The sequence below is a fragment of the Chinchilla lanigera genome, unplaced genomic scaffold (assembly GCF_000276665.1).
Source record: "Chinchilla lanigera isolate Chin_1 unplaced genomic scaffold, ChiLan1.0 scaffold00026, whole genome shotgun sequence".
NCBI lineage: Eukaryota > Metazoa > Chordata > Mammalia > Rodentia > Chinchillidae > Chinchilla > Chinchilla lanigera.
The window spans coordinates 13,959,367-13,973,931 of record NW_004955427.1 but is presented as its reverse complement, the minus strand read 5'-3'; the positions used below and the strand labels follow the sequence as shown (position 1 = coordinate 13,973,931).

At 39.2% G+C, this 14,565-nt stretch overlaps 1 protein-coding gene across 1 annotated transcript in view; it reads right to left on the bottom strand.

Moving 5' to 3' along the window:
• The window catches only part of Gramd1c (GRAM domain containing 1C), an 86,728-nt gene that overhangs the window by 70,542 nt on the left and 1,621 nt on the right, over positions 1 to 14,565 (bottom strand). The window contains exon 2 of the mRNA XM_005386407.2: positions 11,808 to 11,957. Within this exon, the coding sequence (XP_005386464.1) occupies positions 11,808 to 11,957 (150 nt within the window). The remainder of the gene's footprint in view (positions 1 to 11,807; positions 11,958 to 14,565) is intronic.

The window sequence follows — 14,565 nt, the reverse complement described above, 5'->3', positions numbered from 1 at the left end:
GTATATCCTCATATTCTATGAGCTACTTTTTTTCACCTTCTTAATGGTCTCCTTGAAGCATAGCCATTTCTAATTTCAATGTAATCCAAATTATCTATTTTTTCTTTTACTCTTGGGATGTTGATATCATATCTAAGGAACTACTATCTAAACTAAATATCATAGATTTACACTTAGACTTTTTTCCTCTAAGAGTTTTATAGCTTTAGCTCTTACATTTAGCTCTATAATATGTTTTGAGTTAATTTTTGTATTTGGTATGAAGTAGGGGTCCAAATTCATTCTTTCACATGTGTGTATCTCATTGTCCCAATATGATTTGATGAGAAAAAAATCTATTCTTTCCCACACTAGGTTGCTTTAGCACACTTCTCAAAAGTCAATGGATCAGGGGCTGGGGATTTAGCTCAGTGGCACAGCGCCTGCCTGGCAAGCACAAGGTAATGAGTTCAATTCCTGGTACTAGAAAAAAAACAAACAAAAAAAAAATTTAATGGATCATAAATTTAAGGATTTATTTCCAGACTCTCAATTCTATTCCATGCAAATCTAATCTTGTGCTAATGTATACCACATTGATTGCTACAGCTCCATAATAATCTTTGAAACTGGTAACTGTGTATCTTCTAACCTCAGTTTTTTCAAGATTGTCTTGGCAATTCTAGGTCTATGGGGCTTCCATACTAACTTAGGTTCAGCTTGTCAATTTCCAGAAAAAAGCAAATTTGGATTTATAGGATGACACTGAATCATTACATAAAGAAGGCTCCACCTTCTTTACATTAATTCTCTCAATCTACAAACATGGATGTCTTTGCACTTATTTATGTCTCTGTGGGTACGTGTGTGCGCGCGTGCGCAGTTTAGGGCCTTTGCACTGGGGTACATCTTCAGTCCTTTTATTTTTTTCTTTTCTTTTTCTTTTTTTGGTATCAGGAATCAAACCCAGGACCTTGCATTTGCCAGACAGGCACTTATGTCACTGAGCTATACCCCTGACCCTTTTTTGTCCTTTAAGACAGGGTCTTGCTATGCGGTTCAGGCTGGCCTTGAACTCACTTTGCAGCCCAGGTTGGTCTCAAATTTGCAACAATCCTCCTGCCTCAGTCTCCCACGTGCTGGGATTACAGGCCTGCACCACCATGCCCAGCTCTATTTTTTTCTTATCTTGAGACAGGGTCTCTCTAAATTGCTCAACTGTCCAGGCTGGGCTCAAACTTGCAGTCCTCCTGCCTTGGCCTCACAGAGTGCTGAGATTAAAGGCATGTGCCACCACACCCAGCTTTATCCACACCTTTAACAAAATCTCCTTGTAACGGTTGATACACTGTGTCATTTAGAGAAGTCTAAAAGCTTAACTAAGTAACTCAGCAGTTCTGCACCCTAGGATGTGGAGCACATATCCTTACCTCTAGGATGTTGTTCAATCTAGTTTAACTAAGTGACCCAGCAGGGGGCCAGGGTCCTCACTTTGTAAATATCCTCAGCCTGTGCAAGAGGAGGGCTTGGAGATGGTGTGAGTGCTACACCTGCTAGAGGGCAGGTAGCCTCCATACACTACAAGGGAGGAAAAGAGGCTTGCTCTCCCCCCATTTTGCTCTTGCTGCTTTTGCTGTCTTCTGCCACGTTGAACTGTTGCCCCTGTACCACATCACCCTGCCTTGGAGCCAGCTGATTACAGACTAAAATCTCCACAAACTGTGAGCTAAATAAACCTTTCCTTCCCTAATTTTGGGTGTACTTTGTCCCAGCAATGCGAGAAAAGTAACCAAGACATTCCTTCAGTGCAGTTTTGTAATTCTCAGCATACGCAGCCCCCTCATCTGCAGCCGCTTTCCATCGTTTCAGTTACCTGTGACCAACTGAGTCTGAAAATACTAAATGAAAAATTCCAGGAATCAGTAACTCACAAGTTTTAATAACTTCTACGTTGGTATAGTTGTTAATTTTTTACTAGCTATTATAAATTTTTTATTGTGCCTAATTTATAAATTAAACTTTATCACAGGTATATATGTATAGGAAAAAACATGACATATATAGCATGTGGTACTATCTGTGTCTTCAGGCATTCATTGGGGATCTTGGAACCTATCCTCTGAGGATAAGGGGACTTCTGTATAAATATTACACATCTTTTATTAAATTCACTCCCGTTTTATTCTTTTGATGCTACCGCCAATGGAATTTTGTTATTATAATTATTAACAGATGTTAATTGGTTAATCGTATAAATTAATGGGTTTCACTGTGATATTTCCATACAAGCATATACCATGCATTGATCATTGCTACCCTCACTCTTAATTTCAGTTAAAGGTTGTTTAGTGTTAGTATAAAATTACAATTAATCTTGGTTTTAGAATCAGAGTAATACTGGTTCCAGAGAATGATTTGCCTCATTTTCTGCTTTTTTTGGAAGTTATTGAAGGATCTGTGTTAATTCTATATTTGACAGAATACTCCAGTGAACCCATCTGTCCTAAGCTTTTCTTTCAAAAGTTTTCAGTTGCTGTTTTGGTTTTGGTGTTTTAAGCATTTTTTTGCTATTGTTTATTTAAGGTTTCCCCCCCAGTTCAATCTTTTCTTTTTTGGACAGTCTCATTATGTACTTCAGGCTGGCCTTGAACTCACTGTGTAGCCCAGTCTGCCCTTTTTTTTTTTTTGGTTTTTTCTCCGGTACCAGGAACCGAACTCATGGCCTTGCGCTTGCCAGGCAGGCGCTTTTGCTGCTGAGCTAAATCCCCAGCCCCCAGTCTGCCCTTCAACTCACAGTGATCCTCCTTCCTTAGCCTTCCAAGTGCTGGGATTACAGGCATGTAACACTATGCCCAGCTATCCCCCTAACTAAATCTCTTTCCTTGTCATAGGTGAAATTTGTCTAGTTCATCTATGTTCTCTACAGTATTTAAAATGCATGAGGTTAGCAAAATTTTTAAACCTGATACTATCAACTACCATGGAACATACAACATTGGTTATATGCCCCATTGTACCTCAATAAATTTAAAAGAATTAAAATCATATAGTATGTGTTTTCTGTTCATAATAGAACCAAACTAAAAATCAGTAACAAAGGAATATGAAATGTCCATAGTGATACACTTGGAAACTAAACAATATACTTCTAGGTAATCCATGAGTTAAAGAGAAAAATTCATGGGAAACACACACACATACACACATACACACACACACACACACACACACACACACACACACTGAACTCAAGATAATGAAAATATATCCAAATCTGTGGAATACAGCTAACAATGAGAGAGAAATTTATAACACTGAGCTGGGCATGGTGGTGCACACCTGTAATCCCAGCACTCAAGAGGCTGAGGCAGGAGGATCATTGAGAGTTCGAGGTCAGCCTGGGCTACAAAGTGAGCTCAAGGCCAGCCAGAGCTGCATAGTGAGACCCTGTCTCAAAAAGGCCAAGAAAAAAAAAATTCAGCTACTGAGAGCCCAAGGTGAGAAGGTCACAAGCTCAAGGTCAGACTGGGCCACCATATCGAGACCCATTCTCAAAACAGTAATAACAAAAAGGCATAAAGATCAGAAAAGGAGAAATAAAAACATTCCTGTTTACATACAGCATCATTGCCTCCTTTCCTAAGCAATTAAAAAAAAAAACAAAACTAGAACCAAGAAGTGATTTCAAGAACGTTGCAGGATACAAGATAAACAAAAGAAACTGCTTCTATACCTTGCTCTTTCACACTTTCTGTCCTCCATGATACAATCTGAGTAATTTCCAAATATGTATCTTTCATTTTACTAATCTCTCTTTAGCTATTATTTAACATGTTCACTGCACATTTTAATTTTTATTCCATTGGCCATCCTTTTTCATTTCTAGAAGTTGAAGCTGTATTTTTTTTCCAGCACTGGGAATTGAACGTAGGACCTACATTCCCAGCCATTTTTAAATTTTTTATTTTGAGACAGATTCTCAAACTGCTAAATTGCCCAGGCGAGGCTCTAATTTGTGATCATCCTGCCTCAGCCTCCCAGAGTGCTGAGATTACAGACATGGACAACTATGTCTGGCCCCATTTATCATATTCTTAATTGTCTCTTAAGTCTTTAATCTCATATGACATATCTAGAGCTGGTAATTTTATTATCTAAAGTTTTAGAGGATCTAATATGTTATTTATTGAATAACAATTCAATAAATTGAATTGTTCTTCTGCTCACTCAAACCCCAAAACTTGATGAGCAATGGACTATAATTATGTATTCGCAGAAAAAGTCACCCGCCCCCTACCCCAAAGCCTGGTTTAGATAAGCTTCCTTGTCTTCAACCTGCAGGTACAGGTGGATATTATTTCCTTGTTAACATTTCACAGATGATATAACTCTCGAGAGCCACTTTTCTCCAGATATACTAGGTACTTTCAGCAGAAGCACATTTCGGTTAAACAGCCTCCTCTCCCTAGGGCCAGATGTGTTACTTCTTATTCCTTTAAAATTAATCTAAAAGGATAAAAACATATCCAAGTATATTAAGCAGTATCTAATAGCTACACCTAAGATTTTTAAGTTTTTTTAATCCAACACAAAGTTTAAAAATTTCATTTTTTAAAAAATAAGTATCGCAGTAAAGATCCAAATGGCCTTTATAATATTTAATAAACTTCAGATCTGATCGTCTGGAAAACAACATAATCATGGGAATCCTCTTCTCTAAAGTTGCCAAAGTGTATTTCAAATGCACTAATTAATACTCTTGGGCATTTAAAAAAATTTGACAGTGTAACATTAAGTAATGCGATAACTGACCCATAAATCAGGTTTGTGGCAAGCTTAACTCCCACTTACACGTAGAAAAGCTTATCTACTGGAGAGAAAAAGCTACAAAGAATGGCTTTCACCCCAGATAGCTCACTTGAGATGTTAGTAAGAATTGCCTCCTCAGTATTCTATAGCCATGATGAGGAGGAGGCCAAGGAGAGAAAACAAAGAGACTGAGAAAAAGCAGCTGCTTTTGCTGCACCACTAAGAGAAACAGATCCCAGGTCTGACTCCCAGGGCTCCAAGAAGAACTCGACAACTGCATTCATCTGCTACCACTGTTAAAAGCCAGGCTACCTCAAGAGGAACTGCCCTAAGAGGCCCCATGGGCCATGCCCTGGATGCAAAGGAGACCACTGGAGATCGGTCTGCCCTCTGAGGTGGAGGCCCCAGAGCTCAGACCCATGCTACCAGTTAGTCCAACAGGAATGAGAGGGCTTGGGGCATGGTCTGCCTTCTCCCTCTGGCCAGACCGTCATCTCCATCGAGGAGTCCTGGGTAATCATGACTATGGAGGAACAAGAAAACAGCCTGTTGCTAGACACAGGTGCGAGTCTCTCGGTCCTTTTCAATCCTGGCCTTCCTTCCAGCCATCATACCTCAGTGAAAGGAGTCACTGGTGAGGAGGTAATATGCTATTTTTGACAACCCTTAGGCTGTAACTACTTATTAGATCCTTCTTGCATATCTCTGTCTTCCTGAGAAACCACTTTAAAGATACCACCACGTATTACAGCAGCCATTGATATTTTCCTACTAATCTATCCATAACTGTGTTAAGTTTATAATGTTCCTATCCTATTTCATAATGTATGTTTATTATTATGTGTTTCCTACAACAACCATTGAGAATAGTTAATGATTTTCCAATAGGTCACTCATGTATAGCTCTATTTATTTTCTTTAGAAGCCACTTTGAAGATACCAAAGTATAGCACAACAATTCTTGATAATCTCCTACCTCTTTTGTCTCTAACTCAGTATTATTTGTCTATTTGTTTTCCTGAGAAACTATTTTGTAGATAATAATATGTAAAACAATAACCATTGATAATTTCCTACCATTTTGTCTGTAATTTGTTAAGTCCCCCCTATTATTATGTTATCCTTCTTTTATTCTTTAAAATAAAAAAAAATAAAAAACAAATTCAGTTCCTACAAAAATAAGAAAAGCTTATCTATGAATAATGCAACTGTAATTATCTGTAAGTCTATCAATGATAAAGTACAGAATCAAGAGTTCTGATTTCTTATATAATGTTTAAAATTTCATTATGATCTAGAAAGTCAGTCTAAATATTTTCCTTTTGGCACAAGTATATTAATTATTATTTACATATACATGATTCAAAATCTAGATGTTTTATTCTTAAAATATTTTAGAACAAAGATAAAAGATATGATTAATTTGAATTCTAACCTCCTTTAAAATTCTCCTACTCCATCTTTTTTCTTCTATTTTTCTTCCCTAAAGCAAGGAGAAGTGATCTGAGATTCATATCTTCTTTATTCTTTGTGTATTTGTCAAGATTTTTCAAATACACAATTATTCAAAGAAAAACTAGACTTCTAAACAAATTTAGTTTTAGTCAAACAATTCAGAAAACTATAAACTTCTCCACTTTTAGAAACCAATTACCAACTAATCAGCTACTAAGGAAATAAGTATATACATGATAAATATTTTTAAAAGAGAATGTAATGAAATAGCAAAGTAAAAAGGATGTTTAATAATAAATACTTTATCCAAAGGACTATTACTTCTATCAACATATCCAGTACGTGTATCATCTTCTAACTGCACACAAGTGGAATTCTCAAAGGCTTTTTTCTATTCCCAGGAGTTGCTAACTCTGTATCACTAAGAGAAGCTGCACTAAATAAATGTACCTGTCACAGATCTGACTGCTTTCCTTCTGGAATCTTACTAAACCTGGAATAAGTCATTATTTTAGTCACGAAGAAAGAAAGTTTTTGTTTGGGGCTTTTTTTTTTCCTTTTGTTAATATGTTTACTAACAGTTAAAGAGCAAAAGCACAAGTTTTATTTGTAGTTAACTTAATTTTCAGTTTCATTTATTCAATGTACATATTTTTACTGTTTTATGAGAGTTTAAAAGTTAACAATAAAATTCATTTCCCACAGTCTAGGATTAAACATTTTAACTCCTATTAAAAATAAAAATAATGAGGGCTGGGAGTATAGCTCAGCGGCACAGCACCTCCCTGGCAAGCATGAGGTCATGAGTTCAATTCCTGGTACAAAATAAATACAAAATAAAAGTAACAGTTAAGATTCCTATCTCTATGTAGGACAGATTGAAATAGGAAACCTGAAACAGTTTCCCTCACTATCAATAACTGTGAAGATTTAATGATACTCCCCTAAAGTCATATAATCAGAAAGACTCACCACATTATAGCTCGTGATTTTGACGGACTCAAGACACACAAGTGTTGTCATACTGTGACCCAAGCTCTAATTTACCAGTGACAAAACTGAGGGAAGACAATAAAATTGTACTACACTAAAGATCATCGGACAGTAAAATAACCAGGGTCAGACCCACACTATTCAGATATTTTATTTCCAATCTCCAATGTGTTCAATTATATCACACCACCTGCTAAATTCACAACTGTGAAACAATGGAGTTAGCCAGGCAAGACTGTGAGTTATTCTATACTAGTGAAGTTTCCAGATTCTGGAGTTTTAACTCTTTAAACACCAAAACCAGAAGTATTCAAGATAGGAAAATCTCTACCTTTTAGTAGGAACCTTCCTACAGATGCACTGTAGCTTCAGTGAGAGGGCAGCTCCTCTAGGCCAGCTCTTCTTCTCCCTGAAGACTGTCACAGTACCAGCCCTGTTCCATAGTAACCCTGTACAACCAAAAGGCAGTGCCCAAAAATGTGGGCATGGCAGGAGAGATGAAGCAGGACTTGGGGGATAAACACGGAACAGGTTATGACAGCCCACATCAAGTAAACCAGCAAGTACAATGCCTTGTGGGGAGCAGCTGTGACGATTACGTGAAATATGAAGCAGACATTCTGTCTATTTCTGCCTGGGTTAAGTGACCCTTCTTCTGCTCAAACCTGGCTGAAAACACGGACTAGCCAGGTGTTGTGCACACACCTGTAAGCCCAGCGCTCTGGGAGGCTGAGATGAGAGGATCAAAAGTTTGAATCCAGCCTGGGCAGTTAGTGACTTGGTGAAGGTCCCAGCTTCAATCCCCAGTACCCAAAAATATAACAAACAACCAAAACAAAAATTTAAAAAATCAGAGCTATTTACCAGAAAAGAAAATAGCCTTCCTAACATGAGAAGTCACAACTCCAGATTCCTTGGATGGTCCAGTGAAATGTCTCTGACATTCTTAATCTTGTTTAAATACCAGATCATGAGCCTTATGAATATACCATTTGTTATACTACTAGTCTTCTTTTGTTTTGTTTTGTTTGCTTGTTTGTTTTGTTTTTTTTCCGGTACCAGGAATCAAACTCACAACCTTGCGCTTCCCAGGCAGGCGCTGTGCCACTGAGCTAAATCCCCAGCCCTGAGTCTTCTTTTGTTAATAGGGGATTCTTCAGCATACTCTGTCACCCTCCTGTATTTATTCACTTCCTACTTTATTGCCAGAAGAATGAAAAAAAAAAAATAGCAACTTGGTAGAGTAAGTGATAGAAGCAGAAAGTTTTAAAATAGCGGACAAGCCAGGTGTGGTGGCACATGCCTGTAATCCCAGTACTCAGGAGGCTGAGGCAGGAGGATCACTGCAAGCTCAAGACCAGCCTGGGTTACACAGTGAGCTCAAAGCCAGCCTAAAATGCATAGCGAGACCCTGTCTCAAAAAGACAAAAAAAAAAAAAAAAAAGCAGAGAAGAGATTCATTTTTACTTTCCAGATTTCTTAAACATTATTTCTACCAGTTATACTACAGTTACACGTCACATAAGAATGTTTAGTCAGGGGTCCGGGGATATAGCTCAGCAGCATAAGTGCCTGCCTGGCAAGCGCTAAGTCCTGAGTTAGATTCCCAGGACCAAAAAAAAAAAAGAATGTTTGGTCAATGGAGACCCATACGATTAATGGAGCCGAAACATTCCTATCACCTACTGACACAGTAAGTCTTAAATTATATTATGGCTAGGCTGCACATCTGACCTGCTGCACTGCCAGTCATATAAAAGCACGTACAATTATTCACAGTACACAGTACTTGATAATAAATGACTACACCACCTCAATCTGTGCATGTACATTTTATGATGTTCGTGCAGTGATGAAATCACCTAATGATACATTTATCAGAATGTATGTCCATATAAAACAGAGTCAACTTGGACACATAGACCTTTGGCCTCTACATTAAGATGCCCAGGGTGAGCCAGGTGCAGTGGTATATGCCTGTAATCCCAGCTACTCTAAAGACTGAGGCAGAAGGAGCCCAAGTTCAAGGCTACCATGGGGAACTTAGCAAAACTGTCATAAAATATTTTTTTAAAAACCATAGAGTGCTTGCCCAGCATACACGAGACCATGGGTCAATCTCCAGTTCTGGAAAAAAAAAAAAAAAAAGAGGCAGCCTATGTTGCCATACTTTTTGAGCTTCTGCTATCATTTCTTGCTGTTATACACAATTATCCTAACTTTAATGTTCTATTCAACTTACTTAACCTCATTAAAAATATATGGCAAAAATAAGTTGCATCCCAAACAAAGATTTGAGGAATTCTATTACTAGCTACGTTAGCCTGCCGCCCAGTTTATCTATGCAGGGTCTCCTTCATGTTCTGTTTGCTTCTGAGCTCTCCACAGTTTGGGTTTCTGGGTGAGTGACCACTGGAAAAGTCTGTAAAGTTTCTGAGAGGCTGCATTTGTTTTTACTTGTATTCTGTGTGCATTCATATAAAAATCCCTCACAATAAAGGGTCTGCAGTCATCATAGGGACTTAACATGACCCGAAGAAGACTTCTGAACGCTATACCAGAGATTCGCAAACTGAACTGTACACGCACATCAGCTGTAATCTTGGGGAAAATGAAGTGGTTGGTCCAGTGGTTTGAGGTTTTACCCAAGAGTCTCCATGTCTACTCAGCTGGCAGATGACGTCAAGTCTGCTAGCTTCCCTGTACCCTGAAGAGCAAAGATCTAGTACACATACATCTTTTTTCTTTCTCCTATTTCTAAATTCTCTCGTTCTCTTGCTTTGTTCATTTTCTTGAGTTACTCTTTCTTGCTTGCTTTACGTTTGCCAAGAGTAACCATAGTAACAACTTAGTCCTTGAAGCTGTGGACTCCCATCCATAACATATAAAAAGCACAATGCAGCTGGATGTGGTGGTCACACCTATAATCCCAGCACTCAGGAGGCTGAGGCAGGAGGAGCAGTGCAAGTTCGAGACCAGTCTAGGCTACAAAGTGAGCTCAAGGCCAGCCTGAACTGCATAGTGAGACCCTGTCCCAAAAAGACAAAAATAAAAAAATAATAAAATCACAATGCAGCTGTGTGTGTTGGTATATGCCTGTAGTCCCAGCACTCAGGAGGCTGAAGCATGAGGAGCACCATGAGTTGAAGGGCAGTGTTGACTACATAGTGAGTTCAAGGCCAGCCTGTACTATAAAGCAAGACCCTGTCTCAAAAGACTAAAAAAAATTAATTAAATAAGTAAATATGACATTGCAATAGAATCAAAGCACTACCGTAGCTACAAGCTTTTCCTCAGTGTGACCAACAGTGATATAATCAATATAGACAACATGTTGTTTAGAATGTGTTGTTATTTTTTGGCAAATTTCTTAGCACTTAAATATTTTCCAAAATAACGTATAATTTTAAGTTTCTTACTAGGAAGTGAGAACTTGTTTGCTGTATTATGATTCTGTAATATTCTAACTGGGTGTAGTGGTACATGCCTATAATCCCAGCCCCCTGGGAGGCTGAGACAGGAGAACTGCAAGTTCAAGGCCAGCTTCAGCTACATAGCAAGGCCATCTTAAAAAAAAAAAAGAAAATTCAGTAACATTCCCATGAACTGAATTGTTAATTATAAAGAGAATGATGGTACCACTAATCCTTACAACCTGTTAAATATATATGTTTTAGTCTATTCTAAGATTACTAGAAAATCTATACCAGGCGTGGCGGCACGTGCCTGTAATGCCAGCACTCGGGAGGCTGAGGCAGTAGGATCACTGCGAGTTCGAGACCAGCCTGGGCTACAAAGTGAGCTCAAAGCCAGCCTGAACTGTATAGTGAGACCCTGTCTCAAAAAGACCAAAAAAAGAAAGAAAGAAAGAAAATCTACTATCAAGGATTCCTAATTCTCAAGGGATCAGCTTTTTAGCGAGCTAGTATTAAAGCTATATATACCTTAGGACGTCACACAAATTTCACTTATAACTAATACTTGTTTGTTAGTTCCTATCAAATGGCTCATAATTCTCTTTGTAATTGCTAGATTTTGGATGAGCCTTTTAATACAATACATGCTAGCATTCACACTGTAACTGAATGTTCTTACAAAGCGACTCTCAGATCTCAGTGTGCTTAGCTAACAAGCAGCCGTCTCATCTCACAGTGAGGAAACCTGAGGTGCATCCGGGTTATTCAACCAAGTACGCACACCGCAACAGAATCTAAGACCCCTGACTTCCTTCTAGATACAGAAACTAATGCTTTACGTAAAATAGTTGGTTTCTCAGTAATACTAAGAAATATGGTTTACATAAAGTTAGTTTCTTGCCAATATCGTTACAATCACATCTGGAAGTGGAATCCCATTCTGCAGTCTGGGTTTTCTCAAAGGCAACTGAAGCAGCGAATTCTACCCCATCAGACCAGACAACAGTGCATTCTAGTGGCCAAAGGAGAGCATGATAAAAGTCAAAACATCTAAAACCCTAGAAGCTAATAAGAAAATACATAAGTGTTATCTGAGTCGATGTAGAATTAAAAGTCCAAGATTAAAATGGAGATATAAAACAGAAAAAGTATTACCCGAAAGCTCCAGTCACCACTCCAGTTCTGTAAATGCGGTCCCTGTTTTTTAGCTGACACTATGTTATTCTCATCCACAGCTGGCCTAGGATTTTCCTCTGTCTCTTCCTGTAACTCAGAGGCAAGGTTTGGATCTCCTTCCTTTATTACCTGGAAACAAGCATCAAACAATTTCAATTATTTATGAAGAAATGCCAATTTTTAAGGACAAAAGAATATTTAAAATGTATACTTTTTAAAGAAAAATGTTTAAACTTTTAGCAGATAGAAATGAATGCCTTTGTTTCTATAGGTTATCATCTACACCTGCAACAAATATCTGCCAATTATTACTACCCGCTAGGTAGCTTAGTTGACATTAGAGATACAAAAATGAATAAACAAAATTCTTAGCCTACAGAAGCTCACATCGTAAAAATACAATGTGCGGATGTGTCAGTTGGTGCAACCTCTTTGGAAAATAATCTGCAATGTCCAGAAGGGTCTAAAGTAGACATATGCTAAAATCCAGCAAATTAATATACAATCCAGAAAATTAACATACACACGGAGTCAAGGATGTTTGTGATATTACTGCCATCAGTAGAAGAATGAGTACATAAGGTGTGATTTACACAAACAATGGAGTTTAAATGCAGGAATCAGACATCTCAGCCAGGTATTGGCCTCCGATCTACACACTGCCCAGGGCAGTAACCAGACTTTGGGCTAGATATGGAACCATTGGCTGGCTGCTTAAAGAAAGAGCTGTTGTTAAGGAATTAAAAGAGAGAGAAAGAGGGCAGGCAACACCACTGCAAGAGCACATGGCTCACCAGAACCCCTCTGCAGGTCTCTCTGAAGCAGCTGCTACCACCTTTGCCTTCGTTGTCACAAGGTCCCTGGTCCTCAGGAATACAAGAAGAGCATGCATGACACCTCAGTGCAGCAAACAAGAGAGTCGACCCCGAGCTCAGGCTTCTTAAACCTCTAAGAAACTACAGGGGTGGGGAAGCCTCTAGCCCTGGGGATAGTGAGCTGCGGCTTTCTGAGGAAAAAACTTGTAACTACGACTGGGGAGAAAGGATCTCCTTCACACCACGTACATTCAGTAATCTCCCAAAAGAGAGAGAAAGAAATCAGGCTGCAGGAGGAAGAAGGAAGCAAACAAAATAGAAGCCATAAGTAGACCTGGCTAGAAATATAGTATTTATTAAAATAATGTATGCAACAAGAGATACAAAGTTGTTTTTTGTGCCTCTACAACATAGGTTCTGAATTAATTTCAGCATTGGTTGGAATGCGTAAATTGGCAAGTCTTTATGGCTGTAACATTGGGACTCAAACCACAGTTATTCCACCTATAAAGTTAGGGGAATTATTTCACGGAAAATAACAAAAGTTAGCTGGGCGTGGTGGTGCACACGTCATCCCAGTACCCAGGAGTCTAAGGCAGAGGATCACTGAAAGTTTGAGGACAGCGTGGGCTACGTAGTGGGTTCAAGGCCAGCCTGAACTACTTAAGAGACCCTGTCTCAAAAAACAAACAAAAAGCAATAATAATAAAAGTCATAAGGCACTTTTCATGTGAACCATTAATATTGCTTGCCTAAATTCTCCATGAACATAATCTTTATTGCCCTAAAATACCCAGAGTAGCCATGGAACTCTGAAACGGAATAACAAATTTAAAGTCTCTGAATTTACAATTTTTTTTTTTTTTTTTTTGTCTTTTTGAGGCGTGGTCTCACTATGCAGTTCAGGCTGGCCTTGCACTCACTCTGTAGCTCAGGCTGGTCTCGAACTTGAAACAATCCTCCTGCCTCAGTCTCCCGAGTGCTCGGATTACAGGCATGTGCCACCACACCCAGCTGAATTTACAAGTTGCCTTTTAAGAAATCAAGACCCTGCTCCCCAGAACTGCCATCCCCAACCCCCAATTAAAATAACATGGTGCAGTGTAAAATAAAACACAGCCCCCAAGGATTGAACCTAAGACCTAACTAGAAAACAAGGGTTAGTCCTTCTGCCTTTCAATTTAACAGCCCACTGCGGCCTGACAGACTTATAAACAATGAGTGGTGCCTGATGGTTGGTTTCTGCATCTTCTGCGTTACAGAGGCCACTAAAGGTCCCTACACCCAACGCTGCTGGAATCACTAATCAGCAAGTCACAACTATTTTGTTATCATAGATTAGGCTAATACGCTCTGCTCCTTGCCTCTTTCAACGGCCACTTGGCCACAGTATGCCCTCACCTGCGGGCAATACCACATACATTGACCTGGCTACTTAGAGAGCGCCTCATCAGCTCTGCCATCAGCTGCGAACTTTACAGGCAGGCTTTTAACTGAGGCAACTGCATCTCCTGCACCTCTGTCACAGGAGGGCACGGCTTCCCCTGTCCTCATCACCTAGGTAGATGCCCTGGTTCTGGAAGGCGTCATCCCTCTCCTGAACCTCAGTCTACCTGAGGAGCAGCTGGAGCTCACCTGAGTGAGCAGCAATGGGATTTGAACACTTCGTGGGCAGCATGAGGCAGAACCATTACACGGGATGGAGTTCTCTGGAAAAAATGATGCTTTTCATCCTCTAATAGGATGTCCCTGAGAGAGGACAGGACCCAAACGTCAGCACAGTTGGCTGAACTTCAGGAATCATCTTCACACCACACGCTCTCGCCAACAACGGGCTCCAACCATACACTTTTACAAATTTTTCAACACTGCCTGAGACTTGCTCCCAACAGCCTTGTGTCAAAGATACTCAGATAATATAT